The sequence below is a fragment of the Echeneis naucrates genome, chromosome 22 (assembly GCF_900963305.1).
Source record: "Echeneis naucrates chromosome 22, fEcheNa1.1, whole genome shotgun sequence".
Lineage (NCBI taxonomy): Eukaryota > Metazoa > Chordata > Actinopteri > Carangiformes > Echeneidae > Echeneis > Echeneis naucrates.
This window is the reverse complement of record NC_042532.1, coordinates 19590098-19615096: the sequence shown is the minus strand read 5'-3', so window position 1 is coordinate 19615096 and position 24999 is coordinate 19590098. Positions and strand designations below refer to the sequence as shown.

Below are 24999 nucleotides of genomic sequence, written 5' to 3'. Positions count from 1 at the left end.
GACTGTTAAAACGATTGTTCATCTGCCTTTAAATTAGTATTGTTAAAAAATATGAATATGTGATTAGATGTGCTGATGGACTCACTGCGAAATGACTTCAGGCATCAAATCATTTATTCAAATGGTACAAAGTTAGTTTGTTTTTAGACACGTGATAACGCCTCTTTGGACTCTCAGTTAAGTTAGTTAGTTATCTTTTTATTGTCTGTTATTGATTAATGAAAAAAGCATAAACAGATACATTGATAATGGAAAATAGTTGTGAATTGATTCGTAGCTTTTAGTGTGCACAACTGATTGATGAGTCCTCTTTGACCACCTGACTCACATTAAATGTTCCTCTGTGAAACACAGACATTAACGTGAGGTACTGCACAGTTTTATTTGCACTGCGGGATGCTGTGAAAGCAGAAGGCTGTCAGCTCCGGCTGTGTTGTTTAGAAAAGGGGTGTTAGGGCTCATTGGAGCCTCGTGGAAGACCGAGCCATTTTGTATTGATTGATTTTTAGATCTGCTGTTTTTAATCTCTTTTTTCCGTTTTGCTTGCTTAATGCATTTGTGCTGATTTGTGAATATTAGTTATTTAATTAGGTTCAGTCAACTCATTCTCTTTACGTTTCTCCAAAACCTGCTTTATTTATGTCGGGCTGAACCTTTTTATGTGTAACCACCCCCTAACTTTATGTTTGTTTGTTTTGTTGTATTGTTTGTCGGGTTTTTGTTGTTGAAACAGCAGAGATAGCGACACTGACACACTCTGAGCGGCTCTGACACGATTCAATCCCAGGCCAGTAGTTCATGCGCTCCCGGAGGCGGGGTGCCGACTTCTAAACTCTCTCTCTGCACCTTATTGCTTTTTAGTGGCTAAGGCAATTCACAAGAGGTGATTCATCACTCACTAATGCGCACACACATACCAAGTCTTCCCAGGGCTCGTTCCCACCTCCGGCCTCAGAGCGCTCGCTGATGAGCGGCCTCTGAGTAGCTGCAGGGTCATTCCGGACGCCTCCCCATGTGCTCGCTATCATCTTATTCAGCTAAAAGAAGCACCTACTTCTATTTTTACGCACATACAGACCTCCCACTCCAGGTGTGGAACAGAAATAATCTTTTAACGCCACTCAGATAAAATAGAAACTTGGCTTTAGAGCGAGAAACAAATCTGTATCATAAAACGTAGAGCCTGTGGATTAATCACAGTCAGACTACAGTACTAATATTAAATTCAAATGCTACTGTTGAGAAACGACACTTATAAAACACAAAGATAACAGCTTAGCTTTCAGGTTTCCTGTATTTGTCATGTGATGTAAAAACTTGGACCAATGAACCAGTTTCTTCCTAAAAGTCAATGGTTCAAAATTTTGAAATGGATTTTAAAGGTAAAGCTTTCCTGTTAAAGAAAAAAAAAGGGACAAGCATTCGAAAACCTTTAAATATGGTCAGTTGAAGTTAATACTTTGATTGCAGGTCAGAGAGGTTAAAAATGCTGCCGGTTCATTTCCTGGAAGGACTGACATCATCAGGTGACTTTCTAATCGATCCTGATTGACTGATGGATTTAAATTAATCCTTCAGATGCTAAATCCTCATGCTTCAGAGGCTGCAGTCACAATTAGGTGAATGACTTAAATATATAGAAATCATAAATGTATTGATTAACTGATTGTTTGAACTCTAACCTGATCTGACATGTCAGATTTGGGTTGTTCTGCCTTCAGGTGCGTGACAGCAACATTCTTTGTCTGAATGTCAGTAAATCCAGTTTCTTTTCTTGAACAACAGGCAGCACCTTTTTGTGCGCTCTAAAAGGATTGGCAGTGGAACCCTTTTAATGACATGCTGCATGTTACAGTTGCACAAATGTGTCCGACCTGGTGAAACTGTTGTTGTGCGTCGCAGGGAGCTGCCTAAAGAGCACTCAATTTAATTTCCCCAGGAATTGCTAAAAGCATGGAACACCAACAAATATAAATGAACAGGAAGCTTGTTTTAAAGACAGACCTCTTTTAAAGCTGCAGACCGAAGCTTCTCATCTTCAGCGTTGGCTCGTCGGCCCCGTCAGCAGACAGTCAGTGTTCAATATGGCGGACATTTGAACACATATATCTGTAGCTGGTTATGCCCATGTCTGTCTGCTGCAGACTGAAAAACACATAAACACAAACTCCCATCCCAAGCTTTAGCATCTTGTGTTTGTTCATTTTCCACTTCAGAGCTGGAATGAATCTGCACGAGGTTTGAGTGCAGCCTTGGTGCGGTTGCTGTGGACGAGGTAATATGAGGCTACCCTTTGTAGAATGTGGAAGCTGTTTTGTTTTTAACAGATGTGTTGTGCTGGATTCTTGTTTCTGGCTATGATGGGGGCTATAATTAGAGTCAAGAAATTTGTTAAATATTTCTCTTTACATAACTCCCTTTTCCCCTGCTCATGCTGTTCGGACTGCTGGTGCTCTCAAACTCTTCAGTCCTCCCCGTGGTTCAAACCAAATAAGAATTATTGTGATCTGACAAAGAACCGAACATTTTAAATAAATACATGTATGTTATAGTTCATAAGTCCGCCCATATCGGTTGGCATTAGTGATGAAGTGGAGCTTTTTTGGACCAATCGGTGGCAGGAGGTTAAATTAAAGGTTAAACGTTAGTTTGTCAGTGTATGTTGTTGCTGGAATCATTTAAAGCTGCTATAGTTGATATTTGTGCAGTAACGTCGTGAATTTTCACCTGAACCTGCAGCTCCCCTCAGCTTCACAGGCCTTTACGGTGAGTTTCAGCTCATTGTTTAGCTGCTCTGGTTCACTCTCACTGCTCTCAAAGCCTCGTTTTTGGCCGAAGACTGAGCATTTAGCAGCTGAAGAGCCAGATGCTTCCCACAGGAGATGATGGAAACCAACAACAGGGCGGTCTTCAGCCAAATAAAGATAATGGTGATCTGTACCTGCTGCATGTGTAAAAGAGCAGCTATTTGTTGACAGGTTTGTCTAATGGATTAAAAAACCTAATGATATATCAGTATTGTGGCTGAAAATCAGTTACTGCAGATATTTAAAAACTGAATTTATCCCGTCAGGACGTGTTTTTAGACTTTTAAACACCTGAAACAGCTGCTGAGTCTGTGTAAGAGACACATTACGCATGCAAAGATCAAATGTCTGTTTTTTAACTAAGAAAAGAAAATAATATTTAGAGGAAGTTCAACTTCCAGCTTAAGTTTTCGAATAACCACGCTTTGTTTTGTTTTTTTGGCAAATCTGCCAGCTAACGTCTTAAATAAACAAGCAGAAGGAGCAGTGTGACTTTTAAAGCAGCGTTGGGAGGGCAAGTCTGACATAACACGTGCACGTTGGCAGATCGTCCACGCTGGTTCAAGACAAGAGCAGCAAAAATGAACAACCAGAAATAACGAAGAATCCAGAAAGTTTAAAAAACAGTTTTCATACGCAGTGAATGAACAACAAGGGGCACTAGACGGCCCACTGTGTCTCTGGAATTCATGTTTGCAGATTTCATCTTTTCCTCCCCAGCATTTTTAGAATTCATTCATTCCCGTTTGATGTTAACTTGGAGCTCCTCAGGTGAGCCTAGGAGCCGGCAAATTAATGAGATTTGACTTCCCTGATGAAGACGAGCTTAAACACAGCACTTTAAATGCCGCAGCCATGTTTTCCTAGCTGGTTAAGCGCTGGTTGTGATGGATGCTTAGCGCCTCGTTACAACACCTGAGCTGCAGGTTTGCAGTGGATGAGAACACTTCAGTTTTCCTCCTGGGCTCACTGAGTGACGCATTCGCTCTCAGTGTGTAACAGTTCTTATGCACAGCAGACCCACTGGCCATACCTCACACAGCGATGTTATATATTTCCATCTCGGTGGGTTTTTGATCCAGCAGCCCCTGTCCTGGGTAGATTTATAAACTGCTCATCATTAAATTGGCCATGGCCATGTTTGAGTTGCAGATGCAAATTTCCTGGAGTTCTTAAGTTAATATATACGGTGTTAAATGGATTTATGCTCCGTTTAGACAACAGTGTTAATGTTAATGGATGATTAGATTTTTCTCCTTATTGGTTCGTGAGTAGATAAACGTCTTTCTGTCAGTTTAAAACACTCGATTCTGCTTCCTCTGTTCTTACACTGACTTAACTGTGCTTCCCACAATCTTGACAGTTTGTCAGCTTGATTTGGTTGAATTTAATGCAGCGAACGTCAAACGAAACATCAGCCGTTATTCATTCATTCATCTTCAACCGCTTATCCGTTTCCGCTGGAGCCAATCCCAGCTCACACTGGGCGAGGGCGGGGTCATCCCGGACAGGTCGGCAGACCAACAACCACTCAGACCTACGGACAGTTTATAGTCACCAATGAACCCAAACAGGATGTCTTTGGACAGAGCAAACATGGAGACTCCACACAGAAAGGCCTCAGGCCGGGAACCGAACCCACAACAGCGCTAACCAGTATGCCACCGTGCTGCCCTCCAGCCATTATCACATTAACAAATGTAGAAAAATTCATTTCTGTGAGGAAAATCAAAGTGAACAGGCAGCGCCATCATACTGACAGGAGAAGCTTTTAATCTGTTTTCTGTCAGTTATGACCGTCCTGTGAGAAAGTGTCGGTGTTAATATCAGCGGGGGCATTAACACAACTTAATTGATTAGTTGTGTAATGGCATTGCGTGATTTCACAGTGACTGCGCTTAAATCAGGCCAGAATCAGACGCTCTCAGCAGCAGCCTGCTCTTTTTGGACAGAGGCGAGTTAACTTGTCATCGTGCAAGTCTGGAGACTTTGGCAACCAAACAGAGGCGTCAACACACAACTGAGCCCAGTCCCTGTCACTTTATCTCAACCTGATGGACTCATCTTCGAACATGAAGATGTGCTCAAGTCTGCGCTTGCCTGTGCTTTACTTTCTAATTATTTTCTGATGCTGTGTGCCACATACTATATCGACTTCTTCTCAAATTAGGGCAAAGTAAATATGTCCGTTCTTGTCAGGGGGCTGTAACTAACTGACCAAAACAGATTTGGCATGTATTCAATGTTTGATGGTATAGATGTGGACAGGAAGCATGCGGGGGGAGAGAGAGAGAGAAGTATGACACACACAGAGGTCGACGTCGGGGTCATATTGTGTACGCTGTGACCGCTGCTTCTCAGGCTTCCAAGTTAACTATCGATTCAGCACTCACATTTTTTTTCCAACTGGTATCTCTAAAATATACGACCTTAAAGAAATAAAAAAGTATCCCCAGTCGACATCTTTAAACAGTTTCTGGATCCCCGACTGTTCAAATTGGTATAAAAGTCAGAAGAGTAGCAAATCCTCGTATTTAAGAAGCTGGAGCCCAACAGAGATCAGAGCGAGACGATGGACAGAATGCCATCATTATATGTGCATGAGAGGGAGAGAAAAGAGTAACGTCAGGCAGTCTGAGCCGGTCTGTTTGCTTTAATCTGTGTTCCTCAATGTTTCTGCAGAAACAGACAAAAGCAGTAACCACATGAATGTGACGCATCACTGCAATGCCTCACATGTCCTCATACTGTCCCTTTCGAGTGTGAGCTTGTGAGCAGAGATTAGCTGAAATTCATTTGGTGAACTAGCTCAGTGAAATCTGAGTGTGCATGCATCCAGGTGTGCTGTCATGGCCGACGGACGGCTGACATGTTGTACATCGGAGGCTCGGAGGGCGTCGAGAGAGAGAGGGGTGTGTCTTGACTTGAGGTTTTTCCTCGCCGCGTGCTGGCCTGCCATAGGCTGCCGACCGGTGGGCTGGAATAAAGGAGGGAAAGGAGAAGGCACTAGGACCCAGCGGACAGGCCAGCGAGTAGGCAGGCAGAGCGGGGCTGAGTCACTGCATGTGTCTGAGAGGCAGTCAGAAACAGAGCAGAGCAAAGGAGCAGAGGTGATCTCACACTCATCAGCACAGGATAACACAACCATGATGGGTTGACTTGGGGGGGTGGGAGCGGCAGTTGGAGAGAGGAAGTGAGCGTTCGCCACCACTTGCTCAGCCATGGAGACCAACAAAGTTCTTCATTTCGTGCCTTCGGGTAAGTGGATCCAAGCTGTCGGAGCTGCTCCTCAGCTGAGCACGACGCGCCGTTCACTGGGAGAACCTCGGGTTTCCCTACCTAGTGAAACCCGAGAACCCCCTCTGCAAAACATGTGCAGCCCACCTCCACTTCCACCCCGAGGAAGGGCAGATGTTTGGGTGTGCATGTGTTCTACTGTACGTACTTGGTGTTTTCTGTGTTTGTTCTCTCTGCATACTTAGGAATGTGGCAATGTGTGACAGAAAAGCTGTTTTTATTTTTCCTCCTCGGGGAGGTGGGGTTGTAAGAGCCTTCTTATCCTCACAGAAAGGCAGATGTTTTTCTTTTATTTCCTCAATTTTTTGTATTACTATTTTGACCCCCTGTTTTTTCCCCTCCCTTCTCCTTCTTCTTCCTTATGTCTGGTATGCGACATGAGATGTTTCTGCACCTTATTTATTCAGTTGGAGGAATGAACCTGAACAAGCGATTGCATTGCGACCCCTTCCCCCCCCTCCACCTAAAAAAAAAAAAAAAGGCAGAATACCTGTCGAGCTGGAATGCAGAGAAAGCCTGAGCTCATCATCCACTTTCTGTTGTGTTGCACTGGCGGGGCTCGTGCACGTGTGCTCGCTCGACACAGCGGTGAGAGAAACAGTGTTTGTGTGAATGTGCACATGTTTCTTTGTGTCTTTTTGTGTGCATGAAAAATTGTGATCAGTTTGTGTGTGTGTGTGAGTGTGAGATGGAGAAAGACAGACAGATTAGTGTTGGTGACAGCCACAGGAAGGCAGTGAGTTCTCCCCTCGCTGAAAGTCCTCGGAGAGCCCGGAGCCCATTTGGAGGTGTGATGCGGCTGCCTCACTTTCATTTTGTCTGGGAAGCCGGAGCAGGATGCTGCGTCTCCGTGTGCGCGCCTCTGTGTGTGTGTGTGTGTGTGTGTGTGTGTGTGTGTGTGTGTGTGTGAGAGATGAGAACGTTATGAGGGACAATGCAAGTGCGGAAATATGAGACTGTGTGTGTGCAGTTTAACGTGCAGTAATATGTGTGCATTTTTGCATGTATGTATTAATTCAGTCGTGCTCTGATGTGTGTGGGTGAGCGTCATGCACTGTGCACACTAACTACATTTCCAAGTGTGTCGGGCGTGATGGACATCGCTGTGTCCAGTCCTCTGAAGACTCATTTGCATTCATTTGCTTAGCAGCTGATTAGAGGAGGGGGGGGGCTGGTTCGATCCTCGCAGCAGAACAATTTGGTTGTGGAACCAGAAAGGTTGAGCTTTTGGTTGGTTGTGATTAGAGAAAATGTCTGATCCACTCATGTCTCATCCTGTTAATTACATTCACTCTGGATGTTTGTGTCGTGTAACTTAACCTTGGCTTTGAAACGCACTGTGTGTTAACAGTTTACTGGCCGCTGGAACAAAACCAGCAAAATCCATCTGCAGGAATCTGATGGAGTTATTGATCACCACCGGTGACTCAACAATTACTTTGCCAGAGAATTAGATTCCTCGCTCTCCAAACTCACTTCGCTGCCCTCTGGATTTTCAAATAAAGCAGAACAAGCTTTTGTGCGCAGCACCTCACAGGAACATGCTGTCCATCACAACGTTCAGCTGAAGCTGCTCAGGCGACACTAAATTGTTTTTTCTTTTATCTGTGAAAATGAGCAGAGCCTTGTTGAAGCATATTGTGAATAATCCTCCAGATTGTGTCATTATCGGTGGCAACCTGCCGGCAGGTGAAGGATCACCCAGAGCCGTGGGAGGAGGTCAGGAGACGTGGGATTCACTTTAGCGGACGTGTGAATTACCACACGAGCGTCCCCATGCAATCATCCTGCGTGATAATACTGCAGCGAGTTGTTTATCTGATTTAGTCTCCTGATTTTATTTGCTTGCTCCTGTAATGGACAGCAGCACATCACTGCAGCTCCTAACAGTGCGGTGTTTTAATGTATTTCCAAACTGTGAGCCTGAAGGTTAACTCTTTCCTGATGCTTCCAAATTCCACATTAAATTAAACCATACACTGATCACATTGTTTTACTGTGATCGAAGTAAATCACACACACGAGGGCTGAACGATAATGTTCAGTTTCCATCAACACATTTGGATTGTGGTGTGAGTCACAATAAAGCCAGAAGGTCGTTTTTGAATTTCATTATCTAAAAAAAAAAGAAAAAAAAAATCCTCTTCGTCTCTGCGTGAAGATGGGGGGGGTCTGTAACACCACACTGCTTCATTAGTGGTGTTCTGTGTCACGCTTCACATTTATCCAAAATAAATGTGATTCCAGATTTTGATCATATTTTTGATTAATTGTTCGGCCTTAATAAAAAAAAAAAAAAAAAAACGGTTACAGTTTGTGTCAAATAATGTCATCAATCGATGAATCATCAGTGTCCGTCATAGTTTCCTTAGATCCTGGGTGGCATGTCCAACTAAAACTCCTAACAGATGAACTTTCTGAGCGTTCTGTAAAACTTCAATTGAATCAAATTCACACGTTCTTTTGGCTTTTTTTTTTTACAGCTCTGATTAAATATCATAATTACGACATAAAACTGAACCCTCCAGCGGCGTCCCAGCAGGTCGTTGCTCTTCAGGTGTGACAGACTTCCTGATAATCAGCGCTGCAGCCGCGACCTGCAGAGCTGCAGAAGATCAGTATGGCGGACACACGGTGGCCGTGTGAATTAGCAGGTGGGCCATGTGGAAGTGGAGGTGTGTCTGCGAAGGAAGATGGAAGACCAGTGTCCCGTGTGCGTGCGTGTGTATGTGTGCTATAGATGTGACAGTGATCTCTGATCAGTATTCACCGCTGGCACCAGATCGCTGAAGCTCCAGCCTCCGAGCACAGCCATCTGGACACACACACACACAAAGAGAAACAAACAACAATCGCACAACTAAATGACAGTGTATTCACACCCAGGTGTGTGTGACACCAAAGTCACACAAACTGTGCCACAGATATTGTCCACACGCACACACTCACACACACCGTAATTATATACACCATTCATTCTATCTACATAATGTGGTGGTTTACACACACAGCACAATTATGGTGATGTGTCAAGACAGACTCTCATCATGCACAGTTCAAGGAACAAAATGAAGAAGACCACACATTCATTACAATTACAGCGCACACAAACACACACACACACACACACGTTTTTGTCTCTGGCTTTCTCCCTGTTGCTGTGTTTTTGTTTTTTTCAGCCTCCCTCTCCCACGCACATATTTACATACATAGATGTTCTCTTATCTGGGAATTGGAATCATTGAAGGACACACACACAGTTGTACCATGGGCAGGTGTGTATTCTTGGAGTTTTATTTTCTTGGTGTTATGTTTGGTGGGAAGTGTGTGAGTCTGGTGTGTTAACCTCATCACAGTCCATTTAATATCCCACAGTAGGAAATGGGAGCAGTGGTGCTCGTTGGCTGCACGGTGAGTTATGTGAACGGTGCTCGGTTTGCACTGCAAACTCACAATAAGGTGCAATTACCACAACACAACCATAAATAAAGCAACAAGGATTTCCCCAATAACGCTGCAGAACGTGCTCAGTGTTCACTCACATTACCGTACAGGATGGACAAACATTGTGCGTTCTTATTTTTAAGGCTGTGTTTCGATGTTCGTTGTGCTCAGCGTGTTCGTTCGACTCATTCCATTCTGGAGTCACACTTTCTTTTCTGCGTGTTTTTGATGAGAAGTTTCATTTCTTCCAAGAAAGTGTGATCTAATCTTTCACCGTAACAAAAGCGTCACTACGCTCCCACTGTGAACACGCCCACCTCTCATTTAGTTGTCTTTGTTTAGCAGAATATCCGGTCCTGTGCCTGCGTGGTTTCTAACGTATACTCCTATAAGACAGCCCTGTGATACAGTGTGGCCCCGCCCACACCCAGGACCGATGGGCCGTCACTGGGCGTCAACCTTTCTTCATTCTCAGTACTTTTTATCGCTTCGAAGAAGCTATAACTACACTGAACTTTGCCCCTCCATCATACCACCCTACGATTTACTTACACTGACCCCCTCCGACTGGTACATTTTGAGTAGAGCTTGGGGAGTAATTGGAAATGCTTCGTTAGATGCACTGGATCTCCCCGCTAACAGAGACTTGGCAGAATCTTTGTCACATAATAAATGAGGTCGCAGATACGCATAAATCAACATCGTGATCTTCACGCCATTATTCATGCCTTCCTAACATGAAGCATCTTGGACTCAAGTCGAAACCGCTTCCAGCTAAATTAACGGTTTTTAAATAATTTCATCCTTTGTGTGTTATTATGAATGAGACTAAAATTAATTTTACTAAATAAATTCAAAGTTCAAACCGATTATTGTCAACACAATGTTCCCTCTATACTGTGCCATAACATCTCCAGTGTGCTTTGGTCCTCATGCAACTCGAAGGGCTTTGAGAATTACGGAAATCTTATCAGAATTCCATCTAAATGTGGAATTTACAAGCTAATTAAGCGGCCTGCTCCGAATAGTGTCACGAACAAAAATAGCCCCGTAGTTCTAACATGGTACTTAACGTATGACTCTCACAAACCTTTTAATTCCACACATCGCCGCTGCTTTATAGCCCCTCCAGATGTGGATGTATAAAAAGAATCTATTGTTGTGAGGATGAAAGAAATACTCTTTTTTATCTTCTTCTCAACGGTCAAATAAAATGGGCTTTTAATAACAGCGTGCCGCCTCGTGGAAAAACAACCAGTAATCATAAATCAAGTTAGGCTCAGTCCCCCCTCACGCCAGAACAGTTATTTTTAACCCTGATTATAAAGGCACTCACTGGGGACTTGGGGCTTCGTTTGTACTCACAGAATTGGAATTAAAGTGTCCGATTTTTTTTGTTTATTTTTTTTCTTATTCTGGTTACTTTTCAGCAGCAGGTTATGTCTTTGAATTCTCTGTATTCAAGCAGTTTTGGGGGTGAGAGGCGATGATGAGAAGCTGATGTCTCTAATGTGACCTCATATAGAGGTCACGCCTTAATCTCCTTCAGAATGCCATAAAATGCTTCTTACAGTGACATGCAGAGTTCATCAGGCTGAACCAGCAGCAGCATCACACCAGATATATTCCATGTTACAGCAACGTTCTGCTTGACTTGTGTTTCTTCATTTTGTCAGATCAGTGTTTCACGTCATGAGAAAATGTGACAATCTGAAGCTGCTGTTTGTCCTTGTGTTGGACAAACAGCAGTGTTTGCCGTGTTGTTTTTTTTTTTTTTTTACGTGGTTTTGTGCGACGTGTCAACAACCCTCCAAACATGATGACTCTGTTTCCTTCTACACCCACCTGTCTCAGCGGGCCGTTGGTCATTGGTCAGCGGTCGGTGGCCTCGGTGAATTCAGTCCAAAAGATCAGCAAAGGAGACGTGCCACCACACGAACACTCAGACACTAGAACGATAAATGGAATGAATTAAAGCCTGCTGTTTTCTGCTTCCGCTCCAGTTTCCAACAACTACAAAAAAAAACCTCATTGGTACCGCTTTTTGAAAAAGGTAAAGGACGAAAGGCTCAGCCCCGTGAGCTCACATTCACCACCCATCTTGTTTCTAAGAGTCGGCAGTATACACACACATACATAATTTCTCACACAATGCACACACAAACACGAGGAGATGAAGTTAATGCAGCAATTTTTACAAACATGCACGCACACAAATGCACATGTTTAGCAAACAAAAAAAAAAAAAAACAAACACTCTGTTGGTGGTCTGCTCATAATGTCGGCCATGACATGCTGATCCGGTTTGCTGTTGTGTAATCAGGCTACCCCCAAACGCACGCAGACCCCTCCACTGCAGATTAAAGCGTGTTGCACTACAGGAAGCGGCCCGCGCAGGCGAGCTGTTTGCTTCAGTTCCTGTTCTACCGACGCTGCTCGGCCTCCTCTCTGCTTCACACTGACTTTAATTTAATACCAGCAAACAGAACACAACTGAGTGGAGGACCTGGTGTTCTGCAGCTCGCCTCCTCTCAGTATAACCCTCCAGCTGCCCCCCAAAACAAAGTAATTATTCCAACATGTCTGAGGATGCCCATTTTGATGAGTTCCCAAACGCTGATTGTAAAGCTGCCCTTCACTGTGCTGAGTAGGAGGGTGGCAATAAGTATTTAAGGTGTAATGCAGGACTCACACAGACACACAATTCAAACAAGATGCATTCTGAACTGCAGCAAGAAGACGCCTCATGTAGTACGATGAGTCCTGCAGACATTTTCACCTTCCATTCATGCCACGTAGCTCTTTTCATGCAGGTTTTGAATACCGAGTTTCCACACGCAGACCTGCATGTGCAGTCTTTGTGTCCTTTTGCACAGTTAGTTTTGGCACACAGTCTGATGTCCTCTTTGTCCTTGCCCTGCGTGTCGTGACAGTAGTAATTTGCATCATGCACATTGCAGCACATTTGATTTAATGTCTCCACTTCAGGTCCGACCGAGCGGTTTGATGCCGTACAACAAACGACTCGGTATCAGAGGCGTGTCACCTTCGCAGCACAGTTCGCACTAAGTGACGTACAAGGGCGAAAGGATCTCACCTGCGGGGTTAAAAAAAAAGGAAAAAAAAGGCTTGAGACATGAAATAGAGACGACACCCAGCACCAGGTGGAGGATTAAGCATGAAGACGAACGGTGACACATACTGTAGAGAGATAAGCTGGCTTCATTTAAATTCTGTCAGTGTGGGGTGGGACACGTCTCACCTAAGAAAAGAGACAGCGCCTGAACAGGTCAGGTTAGGACACTGACCCAGCTGAGGTCAGTATTCTGATTATCACCAGGACCTGCACTCAGCTCAAATCTGTTTTTTAAGGTGAAACCATCGTATCCTCACTATTGTTGAAATTCAAATATATTCTGCGCAGTGTAAAGGATGCATTAGACCAGCATTTTCTCTCCCGCTACCTTGTGTCGATTCAACGGAAACTGCGTCTTTGTAGTTCTGTGGGGGGACACCACAATTGAAAAGCAGCGAGATGTGCCGTCAAAAAGCAGGCAGGCTGGAGCAGCACACAGTTAGAGGGCTGTGTGGAGAGCAGCAGACTTAAAAGCGAGATGGTGGCCTGTCTTTAATCGAGCCGGAGGAAGAAGAGAATGTGCAAGCAATTAGCAGGAATCCCCCAGCACTGGCTTTTCTTTTTTTCTTCCTCTTCTTCGTTCTTTCTTTCTCTCTTCCCCTTCTATGAAAATCTCAACAACCAATTTCTGCAGCAACTGCTTGGCTGGTGTGTATGTAGTGGAACAACACCCTCCGTTACCGGCACACTCGCTTTCTCATTCACTGCCCGGCTCACTCACTATGAACACACGTGGACGTGCACACGCACACACGGCCGAGCAGCTTCCCTGCTGTAGCACCTGAGCGTAATCCCATACCTGTGTGTGGCTGTTAGAGAAGGAGAGCAGGAGGCGAAGATGTGAAGAATGTTAAATTACACAAACAGACGGAGGGAAAACAGAGAAGAGGAAAAAAAGAATGAAACGCCCAAGGGGGTGGGATGGCGGAGGGATTTAAATTGGAGCGTGTTCCCGTGCTAACCTCAGTCACTATGCCTCATCTCGACGCGCCGCAGACGAGGGCCAGATTCATTTGTGAACTTGCTGTCGTCATCTCGCTAGAACTATCAATCCCCCTCAGGTGAAAGGACCGGAGGATTACTGCAGAGCCTTTTGGTCCACAGGCCTGACGTCAAAAGACAGATCTTAAATTCATGGGGGTTAAAAAAACAAAACAAACACCGCACAGCTGAATTTATTGCACATATTTGCCTTCTGAATTAGACAAGTACTTCAAATGAGTTGAACAGCAGAGCGTTCAGTTCGCTGTTGTTGAGAAGCCCACCGTCAGTCACAGCGTGAAATATTATACGTATGTAATCAAACATTCATGATCTGGTTTGCCTTTGGCGCTCTCCTTTGCCGTCTAAAGTGGCGTCTCCTGCCATATTCTTTGACAAATTTACGTTTTCATACATGCAGAGGAGGAAAATATTCATGTTAATCAAGCTAAGTCAATAGATTATAGATTTGAATACAAGACAGCTGTCACTGAGTAAATGAAATAAAAAAATATCAGGGATAAAAGAATCTGGTTAAACTAGAGTGAGCAGAATGTATCATCTACAGGGAGAAGAGGAGCTATTTGAATGTGATATTTTGGCGTTTTGAGTTTAAATTATTCTTTTTTAGCGAGACACTTGTCACAATGTGGTGGTAAATTTCCTTGTTAACAATATAATCATCCTTCACTGCAAACGTGGGGAGCGCTTCACTGCAAACATGCTCTTCATTATACCCTTGAGTTTGAAAAGGATTCCTGCTTTTCTTTCTCAAGGAAACTGAGGGACAAAAGTAGATTTGATGTGACTCATTGTAGTTCAAGTTTCCTTGGATGAATGCATCTGTCAAATAATGCCGTGTTTACCTCAGACGTCTGGCTGGAGGACAGTTCAGCTCGTTTCATTTAGTCAAAAAAAAAAAAAAAATCTCCTGGAAAACAATTAACTGATTCGTTTCAGATTTTTTTGTCGATCAGCCGAACGATTAGCCGCATCATGTCAGCCCTGTGGAAGGCTTTTCATTGGCAGGATCAGCCACGCCATGCGTCATGCCTTAAAATGTATTTGATTGTAGGTTTTTGTGGCTTGATGGCTCCTGTTTGAAATATTGATTGAGAGCTAAGGTTGTGTGGCCGCTGGAAAGGTGAGCTGTTATTGACCGCCTCACGTCTCAATCTGCAGCGACGGGAGTTCAAGCTTCAGTTTGAATTAAGCTCCAAGTATGAAAATCTGAAAGATGGTTTCTGTTAACAGGTGGTGTTGACCAAAAAAAAAAAAAGAAAGAAAAAAGAAGAAGTGGCAAATAACAAAGTGTGAGAATGTGAATCCGATGAGACCGCACAGTTTGTCCTGATTAAGCTGTAAACTGAATGTGACCTGGTCTGTTTATGATGAGTTGACTAATCGAGCCAAGTCATGTTTCTTCACGGATTACATCATCCAAACCAAGTCTGGCCTCGAACAGCTCACTGATGTGGTTCAGTGGTTACAGTACGGCAAACACACTGCTGGGGGCCTGGCTTCCCGTCTCAAATTAGAGCCAGAGGAGCCACTTTCTTCCTGGTAGATCCTGAGACTTTTCCCAAAGCGGCATGATGTGGCCGATCCAGCATTAGAGTCGGTAAAGATGGCGGCACGGTGGAGGTGCGATCCCAGAAAACAGAAATTCGCCACCATTCTGAGCTCCTGTGAACATCGAGACTGTTAAAAAATGAGTTCTTAAGTTTAGTTGCTAGGCAACATGTAGTGGTCGTAATAATTATGAAAGGAGTAAAGGTCTAACAGAGTAGAAGTTGAGGATCGATTCCCGTGAAAAAGGATCTCTGATTGTTCACCAAAGTGACGAGAGATATGGTGTGATGTTGTGGAAATACTTTTTTATTTCCTTTAGGGGGGAGTCACACCCAGGCTGCCGTCTTTTCCTAAAGCCAGTCAATCCGTGACCATTAGTACAGAATCATATGTTTAACATATACTCACATACGCTTTTACCCCAGAAGGTTGATGGTGGGGTTGTAGCTCACAATTACTCAGCAGTTATTTTTACTAAACCTCAGCTCAGATATTTAGATTTCATATTTTGATGCACAAATTAAAAAAATTTGATTGATATTGACTTTGTAGAATCTAAAATGATTACCTGAGAGATTTTCAAAATAGATGATCAGTTTTTCTGTTGATTGACTCGCCTCTTTATGGAGGTGACCAGTAACAGGTTGAATTTGAGTTAATGAACTGCAGAAGTACGTCAAAGTAAATGTCTTCAGTATGTTTCACTCCTGAGAAAACAAAATGCCTAAGTGTGTCCCCTCCCTTCGGGCTCCGGTACGCCCCCGCGCCTGTTGGGAAATACCATGCAAACACATTCTGTAAATTGCCATTTACAACGTGTGTGTAATTAGCGTGTTGTCTGAAGTTCTTCAGAAAATTCTTGGGAATATAAAGGGAGACAAATAAAGGCCAAATGTGGGCCTGCTGTTTAAAATGTGTATACGAGCAACGGAGCGGCTCAAAGCGGAGCAGAGCATCGGGAGGAATTCCCTCTCTGTCTGGGATCTCTCAACGCCCACAGCTCCAGAGAGGACGGGTGCCAGGAGAGCCTCTGGGCACAATTAGCCAACAAAAGGCCCGACCTCCTCCTTGATGCTGGCCCGGCCCTCGTAGATTCCCCAACAAACACAGCGGGGGCGCCTTTTAATCTCTTGCACTCTTTATTTTGGACTCTCAGCCTCACCTTGCCCATAAATTCCACAGTTCGTCCCCCCCGGGGGTCCTGGCATCTGTTTTGCATGTACCTGCAGTGCACTGCCCTGCAATAGACCGGCCCGCATTGGCTCCGTTACAGCCCGGCTGGTTTATGTATTCGCCGTGGGTCGTATAAATTGACTTCCTGTTGTCTTGGAATATTTAAATACCATCAAAACCATTTTTTCAAGCAATTAAAGTCTGCGTCGGGTCGAAGTAACGAATGATTTGTGCCAATAAAGTCACCCTTTCGGTCTTTCCCTTTAAATACCTGCAGCAGGACTGCTGAGGTGTGTTACATCTGCAGTTTTTAGGCAACACGCGACTCAAAGTAAGGCCGCACAGTTCACGTTCAGGGTTTATCTCCTTCTCGGAATACAAACTGATTGCTGTGACAGTTTTGTTCTTTTAAATGAATATGCTTAATTTTTTATGCATATTTTAATAGTATTATAAAAATATGTAGAAACAAAAATACACAGCGCCCAGCTAACTTAGCCTTTAAGAAGAGTGATTCTGGACCTACTGCGGTGCAGTGGAAGCAGGAAAGTATTAGGAGACATACATTGTTGACACTAACAGAATCAATTATCTCATCCTTATCCTTTAAGCCAATTCCCACCACTTCCTGTTGTGTAAATAAGAGCTCAGTCTGCCCATTTGGAACTTTTCCCACATTATTTTCGATGACGTCTCCGTTCTAAACATTTAAACATACCCCAATATGACTGAACCACAGAACATTTGCATTCTTGACACAAACGGTGTAAATACTGACGATATAGAATAAGCGTGCCTTCCCTTCTGCTTTTCGGATGCCTCCATCTTGGTATTTGATGTACGCACATTCTGGCTTCTCTGGTGACTCTGTAAAACACTAAACCTCCTGCTGCTTTTAGGGGGATTAGAGGTGATGGCCATTATTTAAACTCCATGCTGACTTCCCCCGCTGATTTTGTACATCTCCTACTAAAAATATATTCATCCTGCTTTGGACCCACTCAGATTATGACCACGCTGCACCAGGTTTGTCTGTGGAGGCCTGTAGAGTATGATTAGAATATTTTTCTTCTCACTTGGCTTTCATTACTGAAACAACCACTTCAGTTTTCTGTATGGCTGCGTCAGCCCAGGTTGGGAGGAGCTGAGTTTCCTGCAGTGTTTAACTGTAATGGAGGTGTGCAAACACCTACAGGGCTTCAGCGTCCCTGGATGTACTTCATGCAGATGTTTGTGATGATGTAAACATCTGCATGAAGAGGTTGGGGTGTTCCGTTCGCTGCTCATGGTTGTAGGTTCTTGTTGTTCAGGAGACAGAAACTGTAGAGGCATCTAAAATAAGCTGAAGCTCTTACCCGTTGTGCCACTCATCCTCGAAGTGAGGCAAAAACCACAATTGCTGCAGCAGCGACAAACAGCTGCCTGCCATCTTTTTTTTTTTTTCTTAGCAGATATCTCATATCAGATGTTTCAAGGTTTGGGTTTATCAGGAAGGAAGAGCTTGTCATGTGGTGTACACTGACTTTACATCAAGGGACAAACGCTTTGCTCGTGGGATTGTGACATGCAAACCCAAACAACTGGCAGATATTTCCCTCCTGTGTATGTCGAGCAGTGATGAAAGATCTGACTCCAGATCAGTGACAGCGATGAGACGTTTGTGCTGTACTTTACCGCTCCTACCAGCTCTCACTTCCTGCCTGCAACCAGGCGGCTTCCTCTTTTCAGCAGAAAGTTATCAAACATTTTCAGCACAAACTGATTCATGCTTCTCTATCTTGACGAGCTCGCCTCAGTGACTTCTATTTAACCTCTATTTGAATTCGTTTGATTGCAAAAATTTGCCGTATTCCATTGCAACACCTTCATAACGTCTAAAGCTTTTAAAAAGTCTCACTCATTTATGGATTTTGTAGAAACTGTTTTGATACCTGAGAGGACACAAAAGACAGAAATATGAATACGTGTTATTTGTCAGATTTTCATGTATAAGCAGTGAATTTAGAAGTGCGCTGAACCAGCTATTTACCAGCTTAACCAGCCTCCCAAAGGTATTGTATTTCTGTGGCTGTCCATCATGATGGGAGGATGAGAAAATGTATATGTTTTACTAATTTCTTTAGCGAAATTGGTTTTTGTATCCAACTCATATTTTATATGGCTTCATCGTAAAGGGGATAACACAGTAAATGTCAGTTATCTTACAATCCAGCAGCACTTAAAGGTCCAGCTTATAATTAAATTTAAATTTAACGTATGATACAATTTATTAAGAAAAAAAAAAATGAAAGAAATGTTTCAGAAGCGTAAAGCTTCTGTAGGCACCTACATCTGATTAAGATATCTTCAGTAGGAAATAATGAAATTATCAGTTTTTTTCATCTCTGCCATATATATCACTCAGAAGTGGCTCTAGGAAAACCCGGGCGGATGATCTCACCACTAAGTGTTTATAGATACCAGAGTGTGTGCTTGAAAGATGGAGGGAGATGGAGGCTGTTTTGCATACACATCATCGTCTCAGTGATGAAAATGTGGAATTATTCACATTAAAGCAGTTTTCTTTAGTCTTTCTCTCTCTCTTGGACAATACGAGTTAGGATTTATGAAATATCTTCCAGCATTAAAAAAACAAAACAAAACAGTGATAAACATGGTGAAATTAAAAATGGAAGACGGCACAGCGGAGTGCGTTTGTGTGCAGGGAGGACGACGGTGAGGCGTTACAGTGCGTTTCTGTTAGTTCACATGTCGGTGCATGCCTTTGCTGTGATGCAACTGCTGCTTGTGCACAGACAGACTCAATTCCGTCAGATTTTGAAACATGAAGTTTTACCATCTGCTCTGTTAGAGGCTGGCACTCAAGTGAAACGGGAAGCTTCTTCGAAAAACAAACAACAAAGAGACACACAAACACGACTATCTCTTGATGCAGCTATGGTGATGTGTACTTTTTCTACTGTATATCATCAGTTTTTTTTTTTATAATGACAACAGTGAAATATTTTGCAATCACAAGTTAACCAGCTTTCACGTTAAATCTTCATTTCAGCTGTTTTTCTCTGTTCCACACATCAGATCTTTCCCATTTGTTTCATTTCAGCTGCAGAAAGCACTATTTGACGTTCACATTTCCATGTATAGATAAACATGTAAGGAATAAATTTGTGCCAGTAAGTGCTGATGGGTTCCAGACTCTTGGCACCGAGACGGGCCTGGTGTCTTTGTGCTTTATGGGTCTTGTAGTTGTCAGTATGTCTCAACTGGCAGGATCCGAATGAATCTGCTTCTGATTTCACAACAGAGCAGTCTTCATCAGAGGCCATCAGAGGATGGAGCACGTAAAAGGCCTGAGCTCATTAAAGCAGAACGTCCCCGAGTGAAAGTCCGACTGTTGGTTCTGAAACTGACCGGAAACAGCCGCGGTGACGTCACCTGACCGGGGGGGGGGGGGGCACCGCCGTTAGACAGCCGAACGGCAGCCATTTTTTTTTTCCTCCTCCTACGAGAAGGCACCGCCAAAGAGTCGGGTGAGTATCACGTCGACATCAATCCCTGTTCGACCGGTATTTTCACACAAAAGATGTGTTTGTGTTGGCCCGATATTTCCAAGACAGGAAAATGGTGACATCGTCGTTGTGTTACTGACGAATCACCTGTCGCTTCTGTTTCATGCTAGCGTTAGCGCTTCGTTAGCCTTCGGACGCGGCCAATCAAGTTTCACTCCGTTTTCTACAGTTCTGTGATTATTTACCTCTCTTAGGTCAAATATGTAGATAACACTGGCTCATGCAGTCAACGTTGTCAATTTGGATTTGAGCATTAGCTGTCAACAGGACCTTCAGAGCCCCAACAATGTTGTCAGCCTTCAGGTAAGAGAAGCTGGACTCAACATGTAAACTTTAAACTTTCTGCCATGTTCATGTAACAGCTTAAATTAGATTATTATCCCCCAAGATCAGCTAGAGCTGGGTTCAGTGGCCAAAAGGTGGAGTCTGATGGAATTCTCCACAGTTTCGAAATGAAAGAACACGTTATCCAAGTTTTCTTTGTGTTTCTACAGACTGGGACAGTGACATGGCATCTCTTTTGTTACTCCTGCACATCCTGCCCCTTCAGCCCGCTACGAACAAGACAAAAGATCAGTGCAGCTCAGGCCATCAGTCATTTTCATGGAACAACTTGTTTTTCATTCACCGATTTCTTTGAGTGATTATTTCATGTACATTTTAATACCAGTGGCATGGTTTTACATTTTACATCAGTGTTACTGGTCATAACAAACGTGTTCATATTTTACACTTGGTTTGTGAAGTAACACTGTTAAAAGGGAGTTCAATTTACAGTGTAGATTGCTGTCTCACTGTTAGTTAATAGCTCATTCAACTTTGACAAACTAAGTTGGCTGTGTTTCTCCAGAATATTATAATAATGCACTTTGTTTCTTACAGTCAAAGATAAAGGTTTTATTTTCTTCCATTCCGCCTTGGCTGGAGTTAGCATTAATTTTGATGCTTAAATGTAGAACAGAGCTCTTAAATTTGGCCATAAACTGAAGCCTTACAACAGAGTAACCCTCCCACTGTACTGTCATTCATCTAGCAGCCAGTAACATGGATAATGGTGCGCTCCCCTCCAATCCTTCTAAATTGCTCTCCTGCATCTGTCAGCGGCAAACAGCTCGCCACGATGCCGCTGCCGATCACAGCACTCGGAGTAAGATGCAGTTCAGAGAAGTACAGCGTTTGCAGGAAGCCACATAAATAAATGAGCAGTCCAGCAGAAGACTCCCTCCAGGATATTGAAATAAAAAGATTTGGCTTTGTTCATCTCAGTGTGTGCTAAAAATAAAATTTCAACATAGTTCATTGATGTTGTAACTAAACCTTTGCCCACATTTCAGTTGTTTGATATTTGGACTTTTTGACGTTTTTTTTTTTTTTTGTGTGTGTCTGTGGAAATCGACTCAGATGTCTTTTTCACACAGAGATTGTGCAGCCATATCCGACTACATCTTAGAAGTCTAAATGATGGCTTTTCATCATTTAGACTTCTAAGTAACTTTCATATCAGGCGTTTCATTCTTTTTCTCTTTTTTTTTCAGGTATGCCTATATATTAGGAAAAGAATCGTATATATTTGCCATTTTGACTTCAGCAAACAATCAAAAAGTCTGATTTGATTTGATGGTCAAACCCAAGAAATGAAATGACTGGAATTATTGCCAAAGCTGTTTCTACTGAGAACTGAATTTAAGGTCTCCGTTTTTAGTTCATGGGATATTTCAGTTGTGCTTTTGGAATCAGTGTCTTAAAGTTTCTAAAGCTCTGCTTTGACCCCATTATTGTGCATAGATCAACGAGGGAGTAAATTCATTAAAATAATTTCAGTGCGATGTTGCGACATAACAAGACGTGAAAAAAGTGATTGCGTTCACTGTGCTGTAATGTTGGCCTGTTCAGTATTTGTGTTGTTTTGAACTGAGCTGAACTGTAAGAGATGAGGAGATTCAGAGTGATACATCTACTTCAGCTCTGTTAATAAGAACGTTTAAGCTGTGGGGTTATTTAACTTTGTGCTGCAGCGGCCTTTATGTTAATGTGGCAGCATTTATCTCAGACTCGGAGTGAATGGTAAGAAATCTGTTTTGACTTATTCAGCACAAATATCGACTCTGGTGATCATTTAGACAATAAACTGACACGTGTGGGTCCCATCATAACAGTAACAGGCTGCATGTCTGAAATAATCAATATTAGTGTTATTGCCTTTATGACAGCAGAAGGATTTGTGCAAAAAACTTCAACTTGACCACAACAGACACTGTGATGCAAGAACTGTAGCTGTGCCTGCGGCTGCTGAGCTGTGAGGATAACTCTTGTTTATTCAGCCGCACATATAAAAATAACTGAACGGGGGAAAAAACGATTTTGTGAGGTGAGGTGAAGTAAACAAGGGTCTGAAAGGCATTATGCCATGTATTTCTGTCTCTGCATTACGCTCACAGGCTGGTCGAGTGTTTGTGCTGTCAGACGCTTGTTTAATGCAGCAGCTGCAGGTAAGCATGCTGCATAACAGGGATGTGATCGCCCCGTGCACATTTGGAGGGGGGGGTGTTTGAATAAAATTGTTTTATGTGAGTGACACCGCACTCAAATGCACACAGAAACTTAGCAGCAGCAGAGGATGTCGGACAAATGGTGCCACATGTTTGTGCTAACGTGGCGGCTTCAATGAGGGAACTGATTTGGATTTCTTTATTTGGCGGAGGGAAAAACGCCACTGCTGTGAAGTATCACCCAGCACCGAGCAAGAGAACGACCAGCTAAAGTTATTGTGGAGGCATTGAGTTGTGATAAAGGTCTGACATTTAAAACTCTTTCTCCATCAGCTGTCAGTCACACTGAAGGCTGCTATGATGAGCTAATAAATCAGTTTATTACATTTTCAGCTAAATTTGGTTTTAAAAAAGATTTTTATCTCCCCTTCAAGGGATCCTCCGATGTGACACACGCCATCATTTAGTGCCATTTTAGTCCATTTGGGCCAACTATTACAATGAATTTATTTTTCATCTGTTTATTTAAAACTCCAGAATCCAGAAGAATATATATTATTCTTACAAAACTACAATGTCTAGATATAACAATCTGTCTTTTTTTGGGAGGTTTTCTTGGCCAGTGATGAAGTTGAAAGCAAAACTCCCAAAAGTCATCACGGCCAGCGGAGACATAGTCTGACACAGAACTTTGCTTTCACAATAATAATATTAAAGATGGATACACAAGAGTGGTGTTAGTCTCCTTGTCTAACATTTAGCAAGAAAACAAATATGCAGATTTCCATAAATGTTAAACTACTCCTTTAAAATGGTCTTTATCACACTGAGGAGATTCAGTTTGCAGGTATAATTTAAAAATACGGAAAAACACAAAAACATTACCTATTAAGTGCCATAGAGGGAATCTTGACAGAAAAAGCTTTTTAAATTTAAATATCTGTTACAGACTCCTTCATTACCTTCATTACACAGGCTAATTGTTTTGGGGATAAATTAATCCGAAGTCCTTTCACTCTTGATTTTTTTCTTAATTTGTGAGCCCAACAAGGAATATTTTGTATAATTAAAATTGGATTATGTGTGTTATTTGTACACAAGAGGAGAGATGGTTTGCATCACATCCCTTGTCTGTTTCACACAGTCGGTCCGAATTTGGCCTCTTAAAGAAAGACAGTCTTTTTCATTTTTGTAAATGGATTTTATGTTTGACATTAACAGAAAGTGGTTGTGTACTTACTTGTACAGTGATGTGTGTGTGTTCAGCAATCAGGATGTGCTGCTCTTTGGTTATAGGATGATTATGTAAAGGTATTGGCTTGATGCTTGACCTCCTCCCTTCCTTTAGCATGATGCCTCAATAACCTTCAAAGCCCCCCCACGCTCGGCGCCGTGTGTCATCCGAATGCCGCTCGCATCCACAGGGCCGCGTGACAAACACTCTTAATTCTCTCTCTGTGCGTTGGTAGTGGGGGCACTTCACCAGATTAAGTTTAATTCCAAAAAGAAAGATCCACCATAAAAAACAAACAAACAAACAAAAACAACAACAAATAAATAAACATGTTGTATCCTGCCATTGCAAAGCGATTGCCTCACCACAGATTATCAGTGTATTAGCAAAGTCAGGACCTTTGCTGGTGAAAAGAATGTGTCCTTTTTATAATCACTGCCCGTTAATGTACGCTTCTCTCAGGAGTCATCCAGTTTGTGTTCTGTAGTTCTGCTCCTGTTACAACGCCCAACATCTCTGTCAAGATAATGAGGCTGAGAAAGGAAAAGAAAGCAGGAAACACCTCCCCATCCCTTTCTCTTGTGTCGTCATTTCACGTTAAATGTTCGATTCAATCACAGCAACAGGTTGAAGAATGACCACAGACTCATTTAATGCAGAGAGGATTGTTAGCAATCATTTTTGTTGAATCATTCTCTGGTTTCAGCTTTTTTATTTCTACGTCTGAGAAATAAAACCAATGAGTTTCATTTGGAATTTCTCCAGCTGATCCACAAAATCTACAGCCAAAATATGTTTTTGTCTTTGTCAGCTTTCCGCAACAAACACCATTCAAACAGAGCTCATCTTTTCATAACAGCAGCGCTGTAAACATTTCATTTTATGGAAACACAAGTGTGACTGTACAAGGAATCAATTAGTCTGGATAATAATCATTAAGACTCCACTGCCACCAGTGATATTCATGTTTATCTGCATCAGGTGGCCCTTTAGGACACCCAGGACACAGCAGGCGTCCAAACTGTGACCCACCACTTCCTCAAGCTTTGGGAGGGAAATGCTTTCATTTTATGTGAAGTTGGTTCCCAATCAGAGATCATTTAAAATGACATCTGCAGAACTTCACTGCCGTGGACGATGTACATTATTGATTGATGCCTGCTGTAGTCAGATTTCAGACTCGGCACAACATAATGTAAGAAATAAATTAAATTAGTCAGTAATTTAAAGCATAAGGCTGCCAATATTCAGTTTTTATTTTTTATTGTCAAATAACAGAAAAAGATTAAAAGATAAC

General features: G+C 42.7%; 1 protein-coding gene across 4 annotated transcripts in view; it reads left to right on the top strand.

The window, feature by feature from the left end:
- slc4a11 (solute carrier family 4 member 11) overlaps positions 1–24999 on the top strand; it is a 77001-nt gene that overhangs the window by 9417 nt on the left and 42585 nt on the right. The window contains exons 1-2 of one of the 4 annotated variants that reach the window (XM_029493092.1): positions 6000–6065; positions 8588–8758. The exons of 1 other annotated variant lie outside the window; for it this stretch is intronic. In XM_029493092.1, coding sequence (XP_029348952.1) covers positions 8725–8758 — 34 coding nt within the window. In that variant the 5' untranslated portion in view covers positions 6000–6065; positions 8588–8724. Of the gene's footprint in view, positions 1–5927; positions 6066–8587; positions 8759–24999 lie in introns of those variants that run through there. 2 more of the 4 variants (XM_029493091.1, XM_029493093.1) reach the window with 2 other exon arrangements.